This window comes from Haemaphysalis longicornis, unplaced genomic scaffold (assembly GCF_048455015.1).
Source record: "Haemaphysalis longicornis isolate Haplotype H1 unplaced genomic scaffold, Haemaphysalis longicornis Haplotype H1 scaffold_7, whole genome shotgun sequence".
NCBI classification, from domain to species: Eukaryota; Metazoa; Arthropoda; class Arachnida; order Ixodida; family Ixodidae; genus Haemaphysalis; species Haemaphysalis longicornis.
Genome location: NW_027526422.1, coordinates 142011129 through 142033383, shown reverse-complemented (window position 1 = coordinate 142033383; position 22255 = coordinate 142011129). Strand labels below are relative to the sequence as shown.

Here is a 22255-nt window from a genome sequence, read left to right as displayed (position 1 = left end):
CTCAAGCCACAGTGGTGAACGGTGTCGAGCGCTTTGAGTACAGATTCGCGACCAGATCCATAGATAAAGCAGCCATAATCCAACTTGGAACGGATTAGACTGTTGCACAGCCGCAAAATGCAGGTGCGATCTGAGCCCCACGTTCTGTAGGATAAATGTTTTAAAACATTAATTGATTTCAGACATTTGTGTTTTAGATAGTTAACATGGCTTTTAAATGTTAACTTTTGGTCAAATATTAAGCCAAGAAATTTGTGCTCAGTTCGAACAGGGATTTGGGCCGATTTTATGTGCAGCTGAGGATCTAACACAATTCCTCGGTACAGAGTGAAAGGCACACAGACTGTTTTTTCTGCACAAAAGTTGTATCCATTTTCCTCGGCCCACTGCACTAGACGGTTGATGCCCATTTGCAGTTGCCTTTCGCAGGATGCTAAGTTGCACGAGGAAAAGCTGATCTGAATATCGTCCGTATAAAGCGAATACATCAAAGATTTCGGTATTACACGCGCGACTAAGTTTAGCTTGATTAGGAACAAGGTAACACTAAGAACATCTCCCTGAGGTACGCCATTTTCTTGAGTGTACACATCCGATAATACTGTTCCAAATTTCACTCGAAAGGAGCGATTGGAAAGGTAATTTTTCAGCATTCCAAGCATTCTGCCTTTTACACCATAACCCTGCAGATCTAGCATTATACCATGTTTCCATGTGGTGTCATAAGCCTTCGACAAGTCGAAAAATACGGAGACACAGTGTTGTCGTTGAACAAAGGACTCCCTAATTTTCGTTTCTAGACAGAGAAGGTGGTCAGTTGTTGAGTGCCTTGCACGGAAACCAAACTGAAGGGCATCAATAACGTGATTTTCTTCAAGAAGGTGAGTGAGCCGCTTGTTGATCATCCGTTCAAAACATTTCCCGAGGCAGCTTGTCAAGGCAATTGGCCTGTAGCTTGCTGGTTCACTACGGTCTTTACCTGGCTTCAGTAGTGGGAGCATAATGATTTCCTGCCACGCTACTGGAAAGTAGGCTTCAAACCATATTTTATTAAAGAAATGCAGTATGACTTTTAAGGTTCTTGGGGTTAGATGTCTTAACATTTCATAATGTATTCGGTCTGGTCCTGCAGCCCGACTGCTTCCCTGAGCAATCGCCAGAAGTAGTTCAGCCATAGAGAAAGGTGCGTTATATGCTTCTTCATTACTCAGGTTTATCTTAATTATACTTTTTTCAGCCCGTTCTTTATACCTGAGGAATGATTCAGAGTATTGGGCTGAACTGGACACTTTGGCAAAATATTCAGCTAGAATGTTTGCCTGCTCAGCAAGGCTTTTGCTACCATCAAAAAGTGGCATAGTAAATGCACTATACGTTCCATTCACTTTCCTGACCCTATCCCAGACCGTTTTTGTGCTTACGTTACTACTTATGGAACTTACAAAGTCCTGCCATGAAGCCTTTTTCGACTGACGTCTTATCTTGCGCGCCTCTGCTCTGAGTCGCTTGAAGTTTATTAGACATTCGGCAGTGGGGTAGCGTCTGAAACGGGACCATGCGCAGTTTTGCTTCCTCCGGGCATCCCTGCAATCAGAGTTCCACCACGGCTTTGACCTCCTGGGGAGTGTCCCGGAGGACTCGGGAATAGACACTTTTGCAGCTTCCAAGAGCCGTGAAGTTATTAGGCTGCAAGTTTCATCTGCACTCAAGTCCTGTATTTCGTGCAATTCGATTTTACATGCTTGTTCGAACAGAGACCAGTTGGCCTCCTCCAACTTCCACCTTTTGGTGCGCACTGGTAGCATGGGTACTGCCCGTGTGGAGTCCAGAAAAACCGGGTAGTGGTCACTGCCGAGAGGATTTTGAAGTGTTGACCAAGTGAAAAAGGTACTTAGGGATGGCGTTGCAAGAGAGATGGCAATACATGATTCGGTGCGGGTTGATGAGCATATGTAAGTGGGACTCCCATTATTGAATAAATGCAAAGGAGTTGCGGACACTACAGCCTCGATAAGTCGGCCTCGTGCGTCACTTCTTGCACTTCCCCACAGTACATTGTGCGCATTGAGATAACCCAGCAACAGGAAAGGCTCAGGCAACTCATCTATGAGTCTGGACAGATCGTTCTGGGTCACTGAAGCGGTTGGTGGAATATACAGGGAGCAAATCGTGAGGGCTATTCCACTGTGCGTTCTTATGGCTACTGCCTCCAAAGTGGTTTGAAGCTTCAGTTCGTTCATTGGGATCGACTGGGGAGTGACGATTGCCACTCCTCCAGCAGATACAAGTGAGTTTGTCCTGTCTTTGCGGTGGAGATTGTATTTTCTGAAAGGATTATTGTGCACAGGAGATAAATAAGTTTCCTGAAGACAGACAATAGATGGTTAGGACTTCTCCAACAATTCGTGAATGTCATCTATGTTACACAATAGCCCACGACAGTTCCACTGTATTATCCGCACCATACCAGTCTTTTTGGGTTTGCTCTTTTGTATTCAAGGAGGTATGGGTGAGGTCACGTCCATCTCCTCCTCTCCCTCTTTCCTACTGTCGCCTGCAGGACGCCCAGTCTTCCCGTGGCCCTTCGGTACCCTTCGAGGGTCGGGGGGTTCCCCAGGCCGTTGCCGTGCAGGAGCCGCACCTGCGGCAGTGCCACTTCCCGGCGGCGCCTTCTTCTGGGGCGTGTCGACCGTCCCCCGAGAAGGGGGAGCCGACCGTGCGGCCGGGGCAGAACCCGCTGAGCTGCGTGTTAACCCCGAAGCCTCCTTCACCCCATCGGTAGCCGGTACAACGGCATCTGGCCCGACTTGTGTAGAGGGCTGCGGGAGTGAGCAGTCCGCTGAGCGGTCTACTCGGTCCACCTGCGTGGACTGAGTCAGTGCCGGGCGTTGGGGCAGCCCAGCCTCTGGGACAGGAGGGGGCCGTACCGCTGACACCAGGTCCCTCAGCTCGACCTGTGTGCCTACAGACACCAGCGATGGCGCCGGCCCCCGCCGCACCACCTCCGCAAAAGTTCCTTTTTGTTGGAAACTTAGCCTTCTCTTAGCCTCAGGGTAAGATAGATTCTGTGTCGTCTTGATGGTCATTACTTCTTTCTCATTCTTCCAGACCGGACAGGATCTGGAGTACGCACCATGGTTGCCAGAACAGTTAACGCAGTGGGGTTCTTTTTCGCATCTTTCGTTCTCATGCGCTTTTCCTCCACACCTAGCGCATGTGGGTTTGCCGCGACAAGATCCAGACCCGTGACCAAACCGTTGGCACTGAAAGCAGCGCCTTAGGTTTGGAATGTAGGGCCGCACCCTGCAGCGCAGATACGCTGCATTTACTGAGTCCGGTGGCGTAGTAGAGCTGAATGTTAAGACAACATGTTTGGTTTTAATTTCCTCTCCATTTTTCCTTATCAATATTCTACGTGCTGCGACCACTCCTTGTTCCGCCAGTTCGGTCTCAATCTCCGCGTCGGAGCAGTGGAAAAGCTCGGACTCGGAGATCACGCCTTTAGATAAGTTTAGCGATCGGTGCGTTGTCAATGTCACGTTCGTGTTGTCGATTTTTGCGAGTTGCACGATTTTTGCACTCTGTTCTCTGGTGTGTACTTCTACCAGTACATCTACATTCTGGAGTTTCCTGGCGTTGTAGTTTGTCCCGACTAGCTGATTGAGGGCCTTGGCAATTGAAAGGGAGACTTTGTCTGCATGGGCTCCTCTACTCCTTGAACGACAAAAAATCGTGAGAAGTTGTCACCGTTTTTTTGCAGCAGGTGCTGGGAGATGACATCGGTCCGGGCCCTTTTCAGGGACCGATCAAGAGGTGTCTTATTTTTAGCCATGTGGATAGCTGGTGTCTTTCGGTGGCCACGCTGGCCGCCCACCACGGAGCCCAACCAGGGGAGCGTGCAGGTAGTCACGCTAGCCATACGTGGCCACTATAACTTTATGAAAAGTGGTCTAGGTAGGCCATTTTACACAAAGTTAACCCTTGCCGCCTGAGGGTAAAAGGGAAAAAACAGGAAAAGAGTAGGTGACAGGACAGGCATGGAAAGATGACAGGACAGAAAAAGAGAGAGAGTGAGGGAGATAGGAAAAGGCGACTGGCTGCTTTCCTCAGGGCGGGTCAATCCTAGGGTACTGTCTGCAGGAAGCGGGGGCCAAAGTGGCGTGTTGCCGCCACCAGGGGGCCGTAAAGGTTCAAAACAACCCTGGCTTTGGCTCAGCCACCAGGATGCCCTTTTCCCTGGACACGGCTAAGCCACGCACAGCCGGGGCGTGGGTGGGTCCAACCCACATGGGCTCGGGGTCCGCGGTGTCGCCACTACCATCACCTTAAATAGACAAGGTGCCCCTGCGGGCATGTGGAGAAAAACTACTCAGCCTCTGAGAAGGAGTTTCCTGGTATTATGTACGGGCTGTTTCAAAATTTGGCCCATACGTATATGGTAGACCATTCAAAGTTGTGGCACCACCATGCGCTCTGCTGGCTCGCCAAGCTGAATGACTTCTCTGGCCGTCTTGGACGGTGAAGCTTGCGCCTGCAACAATAGACCCTATGCAAAATGCGCCCCGCCATCTCACGTCGACTCCGGTAACTAGTTCCACCATTTTGGTACGGTCGTTTGAAACCGAAACCAATTAGCAAAACATAGAAGGCGGGCATCGACTGCTCTTGGTGATGGACTACAATGCCGGAGCATTGCTTAGTGCCGCAGTGCACGCAATGCGGAAATACCGGTCCAAATGGAGAAAAGGCACGTGAAGTTCCACGCCTTTGAACGAACTTTCTGACGCGAACTATGCCGGCGCGAGCAACCTTTGTGACATGCTGGGCGCGGTGCGGTGGGAGCGAATATTTGTCGTTGGTTCGCTAAGCGCGAGATTCCGTAGTCGCTTTCCGGATGAAAACTACAGCTAATGGAGAAAAGGTACGTGAAGTTTCACGCTTTTGAATGAACTTTCTGACGCGAACTATGCCGGCGCGAGCAACCTCAAATTGTGACACGCTGGGCACGGTGCGCTGGGAGCGATTATTTGTCGTAGGTTCGCTAAGCGCGGGATTCCGTAGTCGCTTTCCGGTTGAAAACTACAGCTGCGTTGGAGTTCTGTGGTCCAGCCTTTGTATTCGAAATGAAGCCTGAGTGTGCGCCACCTATTCATGCGACTGACAGTGGCGCTCGACCGGGAAAACAGTACCACACGTTATCAAAATTAGGCTGTTTCTTTACTCGTCCCTGTAGCTCTGCGCCCGCTTTATTTCATTGTTAAATGGTGCCGCTTAGCCCCTACACGAGCCTTTATCTTACCTAGGGCTGTAAACAAACTTTTCTTATCGCACTACGCCGTCACGTTGCGGTTGAAAATTTCCTCTGTGGCGGGCGCGCACGGTATGGGAGTGTGTTGGTTTCTTTTACGTTGCATTTAGCCGCGTGTCGTTGCAGAAGTGGCGTACACTGTTTTATGTTGATCTATCGGTGGAAAATTCGAGCTTTTGTACTTGGTTCCCGATTTTCCGGGCTGAAAGGTTTGTTGTTACGTCAAGTTAACTTGGTGCCCATTGTCATTTCAGCCACGATGTATTTACTGTCGAATATTTTGCGACTAAAATACACGCCCTTAGTGAAAAGTAATACGTTTGAAATACGTACGAGTACGCTTGAAGTGCACTTTAAATATGCTTTGTATTTGTAAATGTATTTTAAGTGCATTAAAAATTGCATTTTTTCAATTTTTAGTAAATATTGAAAATACATTATTAAAAATACGGGAAAAATACGGTGCTTTTAAGTACCCTCCAAATAGATTAAAAATGCACTGGACCTCACGACTCTGCGCTTAAGGCATTCCGAATATATTGAAAATGTATTTCTTCCCGCCAAACGATCATGGTGTAAATGCACTGTGAATATTATAAAAATACACTTACGTAACTACATTTAGAGCAGCACTCTGAGTATACTTTAAAAGTGTGCTAAAGCATGGAAATATACTCCGAATATATTCGAAATACATTTCAAATGCCTTTTACGTTTGTCGAACGAACATGGTAGAAATACACTCTCAATGCATGAAAAATACTTATAAAAAATACATTTTAAATGTATTCATAAAGCTTTGCCGAAATACATTTCGAGTACACTACAGGCGCTGCTTCAGTTGCTGAATTGTAAGATTCACGTAAAGCATATCTGAAGTGCCGGATAAAATACATCTCAAATGAATAAACGTACTGAGAATTTCTCCTCGATGTTTACTTATAATAAAAGAAACTGAGGGAGATACTCTCACTTACTGCGCTGTCTAAAGCAGACATAACTCTGCGTATTAGAGAGAAACTCGGCGTACAATTATGTAGGCGGCGGTGTTCCAACGCAATCGGCAAAGAAAAAAACATCGAATTCAACGAGTATATATATGTACGAAAACACTTGCACTTTGTCAGCGTTGTTACGACGGTATCGCTGTGGAGGCTTGGAAAATTTTCTTTTTCTGAAAAATATTCGCCTTAGATGGGCAACCCTGGCTATGCTTGGCAGGGCGAGCAGCTCGGCGCCTCTCACTGCCGCTCACTACCTCCTCCTCTGTGCCCGGAACCTGCGGCGCGAGCTGAGCGGCGCACCCCACCTTCACGTTTTGTTTGCCTTCGCTGCGTTTCTTTTGCCTGTCCTGTGGTGTTTTCGGACTCCTCAACGCGCGGTCGTCGGGTGGACACAGTCTCTGCTTGGACGGCGCGTTGCAGCGGCGTTGGCCGTCTAGCCAAGGTAAGCTCGATATACCGGCTATTTGCGCGTACGGTGTCGCACTACAATTAATTGACGTATGTTTGCCTTGCAACCGAAGAGTGCTAATGCCCTTTATAAATTCCGCACGTGGTTGTTAAGCTTACCTCCACCTGCGAGCAAGATTTGCTACCGTAACTACGCCGTGCAAGAGAATGTACTCACAAATCAACGACAGCAAGAAGACGTAAAAAAATGGATTTTAGTGCTTTCCTTTTTGCGCCTAATTTTTAGCTCGGGCCCTGCTGAGTGGACGGGGGATGGTTGCTACGAGTTTCCTTGTAGATCGAGTACTCATTGAGGACTAACACTTGCATTAAACACATAACCGCCAGGAACGTTTGTAGCACAGCCTGTTCACAGAAAGTCCGCCGTCCATGTTTACGCGCTTGAGAAATTTGCGAAGTATATCCATGGACGCAGCTTTCTTTTGTTTTCTGTTCGCAGCAGCCGCTCACAGCTGCGCATATTCACAGCAGCCGCCGTACGGGGAAGAAAGCCAGTTTGTGGCATACATTCATCCGACTAATGCGCGTGGCCGGGCCATACGGCGGGAATCCGAGCAGCCTTCGCGATTTTTGTCGGTCGCATGGCGCCATTCTGTCAACTAAAGCCATGAAAGAGTTTATGCCGTCTGTTTCGAAGTGACCAAAAGTGTTAAAAGCGACCCACGTAATCTTTGGTGCATGTGGCAGTAGCGAAGGTGCTTCATGCCCAGGGACTACAAATTATTTGTCTATCTAACAAACTGTATGAGAGTAGCCGCTAAGTTGCAATCAGTTTCTGTTCCTACCGCCACCCAGAACCAAGAACCAGCAAAGGAAGGAAGGAGAAGGAATGCGGGTGGGGAGGGGGACTTCGAGGCAGGCAACCAGTTCCCTGCGTGAGACCCCTCGGTTCCCGGAACGGCTCCCCCGGGTGGGTTCGTCCCTTTTTGTTCGTTGGATTGCTCTCCCCAAAACTTCGCGAAACTTCAGGACGTTGGCCCCTTCCTCTTTTGTGTTTCCTTGCAACTTTTCCCCTCCTTGCTGTATTCATTTCGTAGCGCATTCACGAACACGTGTGCGCGTTCCGAGAGGCCCTTCGGCCGCTCGTGGTCGAGTGACAGACACGCGCAACCCGACGCACTAACGCTGGACCACGCCACCGGAGAATTTCAGAAATGTGCCCAAAGGCACCGAAAACGGCATGGGCAGCTTGGCGGTTGTGTGTGTTTAGAAGCCTCAATTTCCCATTTGCGTCTAAAGGGTGTACTTAAATGAGTTTCTTTTAGGTGTCACGAGTATTTATGAAGCAACATTTTTACTTGATGGTCGCTGAAGCTAACAGGTGTTTATCTTTTTTTGTATGTTAAAGACGCGAGCATTTACAATTATTTTCCGCGTTGCTCCCTAATTAAATGATGACGTTGTCTGTGTACAGCAAAAAGTATAAAATTACCTGCCGGTGATGTGCGGCGGAGAGCAAAAAAACTACATGTGTGTGCAAGCACAAATACACGTTTTCTGGCGTTGCTTGTTTTAATTGCTTCGGTTAGGTGCCTACGATATAAGAGCTTGTTATTTTAAGGACAGCGTGAAATTTTTCTTGTTTTTTGAAATAACCTTACTTTGCCGTTCCTTTGAAAGCATTGTTGAGTGCACACGCCAATCTAATGACATTTATGTAAGCTTTCTACTGCAATCCTGCCCATGCATTTTTAAATTGTTTCGCTGCGCACTATTTTTTTAGAACGTAATCTCCGAAGAAGGTGACGCCGAAATATGGAACACATAACAATAATTGTAGTTAATAAGATTACTGTCTATCTTATTTTATTAGCGTCCTGGGAGGTCACAGACCAGTTTTGTCCAAGTTAGTGGGAAAACTAAAATTGCCACCGTTTCAACTCAAGCGCCTAAGAAAGAGAAGTAGTAGCATAACTCTAAGAACTCTGTTGCATGTTTGGTAACGTTTTTATCTTAGCTCTGTCTTTTTTTTCCCTAATTTTCGCTAATTTTTATCCCTACACAATTTCCAAACATAAGCCTGCCGCCCCCCCCCTGCCTCACCCCCCCCTTCCCGCCACTATTCTTTCTTAAAAATGGTATTGAAGATCCGATGCCGCTTGACAATATAAACTATGCTTACCATTACATAAATTGCCTTACGTCCTTCAAAGATGCATTGTTTTCACGGCGTTTTTTTTTTCTCAAGGGGAAACTAAAAAATCCTCCGTCGCGAGGGACGTTGGCACGGCTAGAGAAAAGGCCTGATTGATTTGACATTTATTTGCCTCTAAAAAAAGTGTTTCACTAATATTTTCCCATTTTCTTTTCACTGCAGGTGCTGGTGAAATTTCCCGCGTGGAGAATCCGAAGTACGAAGACTCTGATGCACAACGCTTCATCTGCGCTGGCTACCGGGGTGGCTGAAAGGCATTCATTCCTGCTACTTAGTAATGGCGAAATTGGGCACTCGACTGAGGTGTACAATAAAAAACTTTCAAACTGCCAATTTGTGCGCATACATGCTGTTCTTTTCAGTCATTTGCTGGCCCGCATTCCGAGCATGGCCGGTTTACATTTTCGCAATGGAGCATATTTTTAGCCTAGTGCCTATTAAACTTTTTGAAACCACAATATGATAGTTTCTAGTTGAACGTTAACAATTCCACCTAAGACACATTGCCATGATATCTCGCAATGTATTTAGGTTTTATTTAGTATACACTAGTAACACATTTTCAGTATATTTGAAGCAGTGTTTTCAGTGCATTTAAAATGCATTACTAATACATTTTGCACGTATTTAAAATTACATTTTCTGAGCATTTTTAATGCATTTAAAATGCATTAAATGTATTTTTTTCATGCACTGCTTACGTATTTTTGAGGTGCATTTTAAATACATTGTAAATGTATTCGAAATGCAGTTGGAATGCGGACAAAATAATTCAGAATAAATACAAAGTTAATATATGTATTAAATGCATTCAAAATACATTAAAAATACGGCATCTTTTCGCTAAGGGCGCTCACTCCTCTAGTTTGTCACATGCTGCATGCATGCCGCCGATGGAATGATAGTGGCCATTGATGTAGGTAGCTGAGACAATTTTCAAGTTTTATTAAAACAAAAAAAAGAAAACGGCCAGATTTGCATCAGGCCACCGCGCATCAGCTTGAGTGCTTTTGCATTTTTTGTATCCACTGTGAAAATGTCAATAAATTAAACTACTTCGCTTATTTATAGCGCGTACTGTATAGTAAACTGTGGATATAAATGGAACAAAGGGAAGCATTGGCGCACCCCTGCATGCCGCGGTCTAGTAAACACGACTTTGCCCAGCCTCTGCGCGCTCGCGAGATGACCACGGCGAAATGTGGCATGAATGCTTGCTGGTAGCTCATAGGTGACCCTTCAGATGCCATGCCAGTCCTTGTTTCTGTCACTGTGGGGGGTGAGGCCAGCACAACTGGGGCAAAAAACCCATTCCCAAGGCTATCAAGTTTTCTCCCAAGCGCCTGCACGGCACCTTGTTGCTGCTCGCATTGCTCCTGTACTCGACGTGCATCGAACAGACGCATTGGCAAGGGAAAGGAGGGGCCATTTTCTCGCGGGCTTCTCCAGTCAATGTCTTGGACACTCGCTGGCTTGATGCCCTGCTGTCTCAGACGTCCCCACTTTTGTGGCAGCTCAGTGCACGCAAGCTCCGGTGGCGCCTATTAAAACCTTCGGCTTGCAAGAGGGCGAGTAGGTGCACAGCAGCCAGGATGTGACTCCATGCTCCACTGCAACCCGCCGGGCAATCGCACGCTGACTCACAATCGCCGCACTGTCCGTCTCAAACGTGAGGCACACAACATAGGGCCGGCCACTTTTCTTCTGGGAGCGAAAGCAGCTGCTGAGCACATGGATGAGGCCCAACCTGCAAGAACAGAGAAAGTAACAGTAAATAGCACTCGGGGAAGAACATGACTAATCCGATACAGTTTATGGTAAAGGGACAGAGCAGAAAGAAGTGGCCGCAAGGAACAGACTCAAAATGACCAGATTTTGTGTCTTGCTTAACACTGTTTCAAGGGCAATAATCTACACCTCAAACAGCAATGATGTCAAAACTGTTTGTCAAGTTCGAGCGTGCAAGTATCTCTGCATGCTTTGTAATGCATTTTCAAGAGAAGGAAGTTTAACATTTAAAAACCTCACCGTGGGTATGATACCAGTACCTGCATAATCGTGTTCGTCATAACTTAAGCAAGCAATAATATGATTACCAGGAACTCACTTCCAGACCCTTTCGAGATAAACAGGTAAACATTCGGGCTATACCGATGACCCATCGAATTAAAAAAAATTTTCTAGTTCAGTGAGTTCGAGCTAACGAGGTTTTACTGTATTATCTATTCGTGCACACCAAAAACATGCGCTTTAGAAACAAACACAACCACCCCACCGCCAAAAAAGGGGAAGAGAGACACACAAACAGATTTTCGCGGCAGAACTTGCGCAATAAACAATGAAAACACACAAAAAAAGAAAATTAAAGGCGTATGTGCGCTTTTGTAGTTGACTTCACCGCAAAACGCGGTTGCTTCGCGGCAAACGCGCGGGCGGACAACCGTCGCGGAAAACGGCCGCAACCTTTCCGTAAACATCTTCGCCAAAAATCATCCCGTAAATTCGATGTATAGCATTTGAAAATACTTAATCCACCCACTAGCGGTACGGTCTGGCGATTGTCGCTTTCCTCTTTCAGGGTTACTGCAACAGGGTCGCCGCTACGCGTTTGCGTGGTAAACAACGATGAACAAAGTGCTCTACAAATGCTCATACCGGTTAACTCGCGTCAAGTAAAAAACAAAGAACGATTTACTTACTGCGAGTCGCACGTGTTTGTCCGCACCGATGAAGGCGAGCAATGCGCCTGCTCCGCTGCCGCTCGGATGGGCCTTTGGCGCGGCACACCGAGTGGTATGAGTCTTCAGACACAGTCGGCAGCGCAGACAAGTCCTTCGTCCAGAATCCGCGGTCAGGAGCCGAAAAACGCCGTCCAGTTTGAGCCATACCGCATTACCGTCACCTACTCTTCCACACTAAACAATAGTTACAATACGAGACTTCCCGATCGGCGCCCGTACCAATATGGCCGACGGTCTCGTTTACATCAGTGTTGCTAGATCACCAAGAAATTTCGCATAAGGTCCATTCGACGTTAATATCGTCTATAAATCCGGCAAGAAATACTGCGACACCGACTCGCGCCTCCGCCGAACTAGCACTAGAATGCACCGATAAGACAGCGCGTTCTTCAGAGTCGGGACGGAGAGCGACATAGCCGCCCAGCAGCGTGCCGACCGGAAGTAACGCTTCGCCGACACTCGCCCACGCACGTCACTTTGTTGACTGCTGCTTTGCCGCCTGAGTATTCATTGAGTTGTTAGGGGAGTACAAATTCGCTCGAATAAACTTATTTTTATTTCGAGACAGCTGCTTCCTCTGTGCCCAAGGGACAATATTGTTTCCACGCATGATGTATACGTTTACAGCCACAACCAGCAAACTACATGCACTCGTCGAACCCAACGGTTTATGACGGCGACTACGTAGTTTCTCCTGTTCTGAGAGCACCGCTGTCGGGATGTGGCCCTACCGATTAGTATTGTGACAGTAGCTGACAGCAAGATACGCCTCCGGGTCCCCAACTGTTGCGTACGCCCCCGCAAGTTCTACTACGAAAATTTCTCTCGACACACTATTCCCAATAGCCGACCACCACGTTTTGGCTTGGAACATGGACTACTCCCAAAATATTTCTACTCGATCCACTTCAGTCCCGTCTTTCGATGATTTCGGGAGAATGGTCGCCTCTGATAATCTTGCCGATCAAGCCAAGACTCTACACCGTCGTTTGACCATCTATTAAAACATTTTTGAATCCGACAATTTTTCTTTGGGCCAGATAATTTTTAAAGGCCGTATAAACACCGGTCATTCCAGCCCTGTCCAGTGCCTCTCATAACCTGTCTGTGTGTCCAATGCTGAACGCCTTGTATTCAGCAGGGAGTCTAAAGCATGCTTCGAGACGATATCATCCAACCTTCTTCTGCCTGTCATATTATTAAGAAATAAATATAGGTGTTGCAGGATCTGCGGAGATTACCGACGCTTAAGCCTGGTCACAAAGAAGAACGTTTATCCGTTACCGCATACATTTACTTAATGTATTTTTGTTTCGAATACTGCTGGCCCTTGTCGAGCCGGTACAGGGTGGGAGGGTTGACACATTCTGTCAACACATCAATCAATGAAACAAAATAAACACATCACGAGAGCTACATTTACAGCTACCGTTCAAATGATTTTAGAGTCATTGCGTCGTCAGAATTGTGGGCATCAAAGGTATTGCAATCTTCTATTGTCTTAACAAGGGGAGAATATTTAAAAACATCCATTTTGGCATTGGAGTACTTAAAAAAACCTTAGGGTGATTCACACGGGTAGAGACTCTGCCTGCACGGAACCAATAGTGCGACTGATCTAAATTGAATTTACTAGTAGAGAGCTTTTACAAGACTTCAGTCCTGCGATTTTTCTGCGTCTTTCCAGTGTCGATAAATTTGCCCTAGCGAGAGAGGTGGTTACGGAGTGTGTTTTGCGATACGGTGAAAATATAAACCCCACTGCACGTTTCTGAATGTGTTTAATTTAGCTAATCTCAAATTGCTGGTGACGATCCCATATAACGCTAGCATATTCCAAAGATGGACGTATGACGGCTGTGTAGGCCGTAAGTTTAACCGGGGGCGTTTCATGCGGCAATTTTTTTTTCGCCGAGTTTTCGCTGAGGAGCTCCACATATGTTATTTACATGATCCTTCCATTTGCGGTAATATGAATTGGTTACTTTAGCGTTGTCGTGCGGGCTATTTTCTTGTTGCCTACAAGTAGTTAAATCTCAGTGGCATCTTCTTGTTGGAGACAGTCATACACGCGGTGTCTTCAAAATTAATTTCCACATTCCATTTCGCGCTTCAATTGTGAATTACTTCCAAGGGTTGGTTAGGTAGTTCTTGATCATCTATAGATTTTACTTGGCAGTAGAATATACAACCGTCCAGAAATAAACGAACTTTAACATTAGTATCTACATTCTGGGCGACTTCATCATTAATACTTAAAAATAAAATTCGCCCCAACACAGACATTCGCTTTACTCAAAAAAACACGGTAAACTTTGGGAGTATTCACGATTAATTACAACAAATTGCAGCCTATTTGAAAAGTACGCTTGAATCAAATTAATAATTTCTTAGTTGATCCGAAGGTCATAAAGCTTGCTGAAGAGATTCCGGTGGTAGATCTTATCACATGCCTTTGACATTTTAATTGAAATTACGTAAACTTGCACTCTCGAGTTGACTGCTTCAGCGAAGCTGTGCACAGTTTCATACAGTTCGGTCACAGTTGATACCCTTCTTCGAAAGACATGTTGCTTACTGTATAAAAGACTATTATTTTTCACGTACTGTACTAATTCCTTAGCAATTACGTGTTTCAGGAGCTTGCTTATTGTGCACGTAACAAAAAACAGGTGACAATTCCCTATAGGAGGCTTGTTTCTCGATTTGCAAACTGCGTTTACCCTTGCCCTCAGCCATTCAGTAGGTATATTATCACAGTGAAGCGATAACGAAAAAAGCGTTTCGAGAAATCACGGTACTCACTAAAAATATAGTATCAGAAAAGCGTTTGGAATCCTCTCCGGGCCCGGTGACTTTTTGTCGTGTAGTTTTAGCAACGCAGCAATTATGCTTTCGTTCGTGATAACAATATCATTGGCGCAAAGATTCGTGACTCCGTGTTTTAAAACAGTGCTGTCATCCTTTGGAGTGAATACTGAGCGAAGTACTTGTTAAAGGCTTCAGCATTATGGGATGGTTAAGAACACAGCAAATCATCTGTAAGAACGGCTTCGATTGTTTCTCTACACTTTGACATGTACAGATGCCCCGAAAAGTAAACGGAGCACGGCTTCGTTGAATTGCGATAATTTCTATTTTATGTGGCTGCGAGCATAACAAGATCATGTGCGGCCCGATTTTATTTTAGAATGACTTTTTTGAAAAGACACTTATAGGCTGCTGGCTAGGCATATGGCGGAGAAATCCCCTCAAAATCTTCAGCTTGTGTTCCGTTTATTTGCGGGGCAAGTGTACCTCCACAAGTTTTGCGGCGAGTTTGAATATGTTAAGTCAACGTATTGGAAAAGAAAGACCTTTTCGCTTGTTTTAACTCGCTACGCAGTTGCGCACTCACGTTACTGGTAGCTGTCGCATCTCTTTATATTCTATTACGTGCACAGCCCAGTCGCTGTTTTAGATTATTAATACCTCGTTTTATCCATGGGTTTGGCCTGTCAGTCCTTGTGTTTTTTGGGGAAGCATTTCTACAAGAAATCATTTACGACTCCCAGGAACTGGAGCTACAGCACATTTACGTGTTGATGATGTGGCATTACTTCGACACCGATCTCCATATGGTCGAGAATTGATTTGCTGTCGGGTCGTAAAAAAACCAAATCTTTACTGGCCGATTTCTTAATGAAGAGTTTATTGCTGACTTTGAGAGATGCAATTACTGCTTAATAGTCGGATATTTCTTCTTCCACATCAATTTTATAATCAAATGTGCCCTCAGAAAGAAACAATATATCCAGCATTCCCGAACCCACATTTATGCGGATGGCTCAGTGACCGAACAATCATCTGCCATTGGCGTGTGGACTCCGTCGGTCCAGTGCACAATCAGGAAAAAACGGAGCCATAAAACATCATCCACCGCTACTGAGCTAGCGGCTGTAAGGGCTGCCTTTCATTTCATTGGTGCACATCAAGCTCGACGATGGGTGATCTTCTTAGACTCACAGGGTGCTTTGCAAGCTCTAAGAAGGCTGTCCAACCACTGCAGTCAGCTTGTGTGTGAAATCAGTGAAATCCATACAGCAGTAGTGCGCGCGGGCCATTACATCGTGCTTCAATGGCTTCCTGGTCATTCGGGAATAGAAAGAAATATAATATCTGATGCAGCCGCCAGCGCTGGCCACTCTCTGCGTAACACGACACAGCTTCCTTTCTCTCGAGAGGATGGTTGTGCCCTTATCTATCGAACTGGTTGGAGAGAGCAAATGTTGAAGTGGCAGCACCCTCGCAGCGGATATCCACCTCTACATGGAATGGACCCTTTCTGTAAATTCCGTGTTCCACCCGACCTAAGCAAAGCGTCTGAAGGTGTACTGCATCGTTTGCGTCTCAACGTGGCTTACACCCGAAGCTTCAAGTTCAGAATAGGGTGGGAGGATTCACCACTGTGCCCCACGTGCGCTGTGCGCGAGACTACCGAGCACTTGTGAATATGCCCGCGATTTTCCGCTGCGCGAGTTACAACGGCGAGCTGCCTGTCTCGTGTTCGACGCGGAGCAAGCCTTCAGTTGTGTCACTTTCTTGGACCCTGGGACAACAACAATGACTCATATTTAGGGACAAAATTTTTTAAGTGCGAATGCACTTCTTAAGCGAGCCAGAATCGTCCGCCGCCGTTGTCCGCATAGCAACAGCTGCGGGTGCGCGCGCTCCTCGTCTTCCTCCTCGTCTTCCCTAGCAACGGGGGGAGATGGGCGCGCGCTACTCTCCTCCTCCTCTCCCTGCTCAGTGACTGCGGGTGTTGGGCGCCTCCTCTCCACTTCGGGCGGGAGAGCTCTCGCTCGCGTAGCGGGCGCTCCGCATTCCGACGCGTGAGGGCGCTCGTGTAGCCCTCGCCGTAACGGCGGGCGCTACTCTCCTCCTCCTCTCTCCGCTCAGTGACTGCGGGTGTTGGGCGCCTCCTCTGCACTCCAAGATCACGATATCCACCGTAATCGCGCAATCAACAACCGTGCATTCGCACTTACACACTCTCCCCCTCGGGGAAGTGCGAGGGAATTTTTTTTGCGTTTTTTACGAGATTCAGGACTAGAGAGAACTTTGTAATTCTTCCATTGTGCGCATGGCTACGTCTGTACGCGTTTGCGTCGTTGTGTACGCTTTGACTTCTTTTTTTTGTTAGGCGCTCTGCGCTTCCTGGGCTCCATTCGCTCAATTTTTCTATTCTTTTGATTAACTTTATTTCGAGTTTTTTTCTTGCACTACATTGCGTGCCATTTTTATTTAACTTTTGTTTTCTCTTTATTGCTGCTTTCCCGATCTCTCACAATCACTTCACTGAATTGTAATCATCCCCATCTGGCGTAGCAAGCACTGCCGCTAGCAGAGCTGACCTCGCCAGCCCACACTAAAGAGTTCTCTCTCTCTCTCTTACCTGCACGCGCAGCTCACTGGGACGGTTGGCCTATATTTTAACTGTCTACATTGCGTTTAACTTCGTGTACGGTAGCTTCTAAGCCAATTCATCTTCTCAGCGTAGTTTTTATAACTACTGCGCCGTCTTACCTCGACCAAAGACGACCCAACGAGTTTGTGAAAGCAGTGCCTTTATAAGTGCTTTTATCTCCACGCGGAAATAGGGCAGTTTTTTTTTTAATCTCGTCGGTGCAAGGTCCCGTTAACCAGCTTCCGATGTAGAGTTCATATGCTCAACTTTTATATTCTGCCGGGCTGGTCCCACCTCATCTCGCCTTTGTGCACTCTGTATTGCATACGAGCATTAGATCACCAAAGATGAAAGTTCGGTTTACAGTTCTTACGCTCAGTTCATTTGTGACAAACGAACTCGAAATTTGTGAGTTGACATTAAAGCTTGAGTCCGGAATTTAAAGGTGCTCATGGTACGCCTGAATTAACAAGGATCTTTGACCGCCATTCTGATGCCTTGAACTCAAGAAATCCGTTCAGCTGGTCATACAAGACACCTCTCCGAAAGGCGAATCAGGCTTCAATGAAGAATGTTTTTGAAAAGGCTAAATTGTGCATATTATGACGCAAGGATGCACAAAAAATCACTGTTGGAGGGCCTCAAGAACACTGTATTTGCAGGACTCCTTGTATATATGCAAGGTGTCAGCACCTTGTGATGGGTGTGTGGCGACGGGAAGCTACCGAATTCGCTCACACTCAAGATGTCTCAATACCATATCGAAACATTTTTTGGTTGCGTAAAAAGGAAAGGCCGGCTAAAACAACAGCCCTACTGCCTGTCAATTTACAGCTGCCTACAAGCGTCTTTTTATTAGAACAGAAGTTGCATCATCAGATACTGGAAACTCCTTTCGCGATATTGTGACTGATCTCTACACCTCACGTGATGAAAACCTCGTTGAAACGCGAACAACTTTCGCCTCGTTAAGAAGATCATCACTGTTGCAGGTACTTAATGATGATAACTATAACACCCAGCGGGTCGACTTCCACACAAGCCTTTCGTTTGTTCTCTGTGCGGTAGTGCTACATACAGCAGTATTTGGGGCACGGAAAATATATGCAGGCACATCCCCCTGATGTCCACTGAGCTTCCAGAAGTCCTTTCTGCGAAAACAAACGGTGGTCTCGTGGCACCATCGAAATACTTCTTGAAATTGCGCCACGTCGTGGAAAAATGGTTTAGTGTTTACAGGTTTAATGCAAGGGTTAATGTTCTACACGTTTAATGCAGCCGTTATATGCAAATAGTGAGCGCCAATAGTGAAGGTGTTGATAGTATTGTTTGAACAAATATTACTTGCTGAGTTGGAGCCTCATCGGTTGAACTGCGATGCATTCGACAATCACATTTAAGTTTTGTCGAAGAAGATTGCCAACGTGTATTCAAGAATCAGTTTCAGTCCATTCTGACTGAAATAAACTGGAAAAACTTGCACGCACAACGGTGTATGAACACAGCAGACGGTCTATTATTTCGCAAAATCTGCAAACGACAGATAAGAACTAGAATTGAAGGAAGCTGGCTAGCTAGTATGCCTTAGTATTTTTTTGCAGATTTTAAGTGCGTGCGCTTTGTATAAGTTGCCTCATAGCCTACGTTGTAATAAATCAGGCAGTTTTTTATTTGGTTACTCTTTTATAGTGCGTGACTTTTTTCTTTTGAAATTGTGTAACCCTGGGGTAAATAAAATTTGTGTACAGTTTGTTGCTTCTTCCGTGTGCCTCTCTTCCGGAACGTTTCATGCAAATATGCCTTACACCGTGAACGGCTGAATGCGTATTCGCTCACATGTAATCGCGAACGGCACATATGTAATTTTGTAAATAGCTGTCTTGGGAGGCAGTAATCTGTTCTTTTAGCCACGCTTTTATTTTTACGCAACCAAAAAATTTTCCATCTGGCATTGAGTCGTCTTGAGCGTGAGCGATTTCGGCAGCTTCCCGTCGCCACAAACACATCAAAAGGTGCTGACACCGTGCATACATATCGGGAGTCTTGCAAATATAGTGTTCTTGAGGCCCTCAAACACTGGTTTTTCTTGTGCATCCTTGTGTCATGTGATGTACAATTCAGCCTTTTTTTTAAAGAAAAGTCCTCATTGAAGACTGACTCGCCTTTCGAAGAGGTGTCTTGTATGACCAGCTGAACGGATTTCTTGAGTTCAAGACAACAAAATGGCGGTCAAAGATCCTTGCGAATTCAGGCGTACCATGAGTACCTTTAAATTGCGGATTCAAGCTTTAATGTGAACTCACAAAATTCGAGTGCGTTTGTCACAGATGAACTGAGCGTAAGAACTGTAAACCGAACTTTCATCTTTGGTGATCTAATGCTCGTATGCAATACAGAGTGCACAAAGGCGAGATGAGGTGGGACCAGCCCGGCAGAATATAAAAGTTGAGCATAGGAACTCTACATCGGAAGCTGGTTAAGGGGACCTTGCACCGACGAGATTAAGAAAAACTGCCCTATTGCCGCGTGGAGATAAAAGCACTTATAAAGGCACTGCTTTCACAAACTGGTTGGGTCGTTTTTGGTCGAGGTAAGAAAGCGCAATAGTTACAAAAACTACGCTGAAAGGGTAATTGAATTAGAAACTACCGTACATGAAGCTAACTTAGGCCGCGGCGGCCGCTTTTCTGATGGAGGCGAAAAGGAAAAACACCCGTGTGTACGAGATGTCGGCGCACGTTAAAGATCCCCAGGTTGTAAAAATTAATCCGGAGCCCTCCACTACGGCGCGCCTCATCGCCTGCATTGCGGCGGCACGTTAAACCCCGCAATCAATCAAGTTAAACGCAATGTAGACTGATGTTTGATAAAACGATCTAACAAAAACTGATGTTTGATAAAACGATCTAACCGTGATACGCTCGGCGCCCATGGGCAACAAGCAGAGCCGTAGAAAGCTGCCGGGGTGCGTCTTTGCGGCTGCCCGCCGCGGTCGGCTGCAGCGGCCGCCCGCCGCCGAAGCAGACGACGCGCCGGGAGTAGCGCAAGACTTGACTGCAGCGCCGCTAGTTCTCGCGACCGCCGTTTGGCCCACCCTCCTCCGCTGGCGGGGATGTGGAGCTCCGAAACTGAGCTTATTCTAGAAACGTTTGAATGCAATTACTCCATTACGGAAGGGGAGTGTCTTGCTCTCGTCTGGGCTGTCGCTAAACCCCACCCATACCCTTATGGCAAACACTTAATGTTCTTACCGACCGCCATGCTGTGTGGTGGCTTTCGTCCTTGAAAGATTCAACGGGCAGGCTTGGTCATTGGGCTGCACGACTTTAAGGGTTCGTATTCTTCTACACTTTACAAATCTGGCCTCCTACACTAGGGCGCCGACAGCCTGTCACGCAGTCTTTTCGGCTATCCTGGTGTGAACGGGGTAGTTCTAATGTCTGTTTATTTGCCACTCGGACCTCCATAACATTGCTGATGAACAGTGCCGTGATGCATACTTATGTGTAGTCTTCGACAGTTTAAGATCCGCAAGAGCTGTCCGTTCACTGCGTGCGTGTCGATTTGCAATGGCGCACTGTGTTGTCGCAACTTCCATTCCGATGGTTGCCAACTGCTCCTTGTTATATTGAAACACCTGCGTTCGACCATCTGACACAAGATTCACGATGTTCTAACGGCTAACCGTTAGAACATCGCTAACCGTTAGAACATGATGCGATCACCTGAGCTGCTTTTGCAAGTCAGTTTGCCCGTGAATGAATGAATTTGGATTTTATTGGCGCAGCAGCCAAATTTGGCTATAATGCGCCAGGCACAAGGTAAATATTTTGAACACACTACGGTAAAAGGCTCATGTAAAAATCATGTAAAGTGGTAAAATCAAAGTTTCTGTAAAAGCTTGAGTGCCCTCAAAAATTTAAAAACCGCTCAAGAAAAAATGATGTAACATGGTAATATCAAAGTTTGTCTAAAAGCTTGATGGCACTCAAAAATTAAAAACCTTTTCCAAGGGAACCAGGGGTTCATCGCCAAGCAGTAACGCAGGGTGCAATGGAATTTGAAATTTATAAAAGAGTTTGCCCGTGACCGTCTTCATTCGCCACAAGCGTCCCATAACACTCCCTATGATCAGCGCCGCCAGGCAGTAGACTTCTGCTAGGGATCCCTGCTTTCCTTTTGACACCATCCCGGCGTGTCGGTCTTCGGAAAAAATGCGTTTCCCCTTGTGCTTCAGGTTACAGACATTACATAACCGATCATTCTCGTTGTGTTTTGGCCTCCAGCGACAAAGCTACCCGTTAACATTGGGCATGCTCCCCGCCTTAAGCCATATTCTGTGCCTTCGTCGAATGCAGCGTAGCACCGGGATGGCGTTTTTCCAGCGGGGAGTTATCCCTGCTTTCCTTTTGACACCATCCCGGCGTGTCGGTCTTCAGAAAAAATGCTTTTCCCCTTGTGCTTCAGGTTACAGACATTTCATAACCGATCATTCTCGTTGTGTTTTTGCCTCCAGCGACAAAGCTACCCGTTAACATTGCGCATGTTCCCCGCCTTAAGCCATATTTTGCGCCTTCGTCGAATGCAGCGTAGCACCGGGATGGCGGATTCTTTTGGTCCGTCCTATACATATCCGTGCGGCAATACGTGACCCCATGTGCTCTGCGGTAATGGTGTAAAACACCAACCATGCTCCCAAGGGGTAAGCTTCAACCGATCTACATTCCTGTTGAGGCATTTTTGTCATGTATGTATGCTCTAGGCGAATAGGGCACATCACCTGAGGTGGACCATATGGCATGACACCGCGATCATCATCATTCTCCCCAGTCATTATCATCAACAGTCTTTCACTCGCTCGGGCTGGTTCATTTTGCCCGGGGCATGGATTTCTTGCTGTACGAATCTTGCCAATGTGCAGTTTTCTACGTACCAATATCTACAACCCATCGCACGCAAAGCAACATGAAAATTGATTCTGTTTCCATCAAAGAACAACAAAAAGGTCCGCCTACAAAATCATTTTCCGTATTGCAGCAGTGCTAGTACGATTCAGATTCTTCACAAGCTTCCAGGGTTCTCTGATGTTTTTGCGAACGCCGAGGGCGTACAGTCGGGATCAATTTGAAGGTT

General features: G+C 46.4%; 2 protein-coding genes across 2 annotated transcripts in view; both read right to left on the bottom strand.

Annotated features, from left to right (window-relative positions):
• The window catches only part of LOC144147090 (uncharacterized), a 242100-nt gene that overhangs the window by 84607 nt on the left and 135238 nt on the right, over positions 1-22255 (bottom strand). The window lies entirely within an intron of this gene.
• Positions 2304-21916, bottom strand: LOC144144794 (uncharacterized). The gene is made up of 2 exons (XM_077676298.1): positions 21903-21916; positions 2304-3714 (listed from the first exon to the last, which is right to left on the bottom strand). Exons 1-2 carry the CDS (start codon positions 21914-21916, stop codon positions 2496-2498), a joined length of 1233 nt encoding a protein of 410 aa, XP_077532424.1. The 3' UTR covers positions 2304-2495.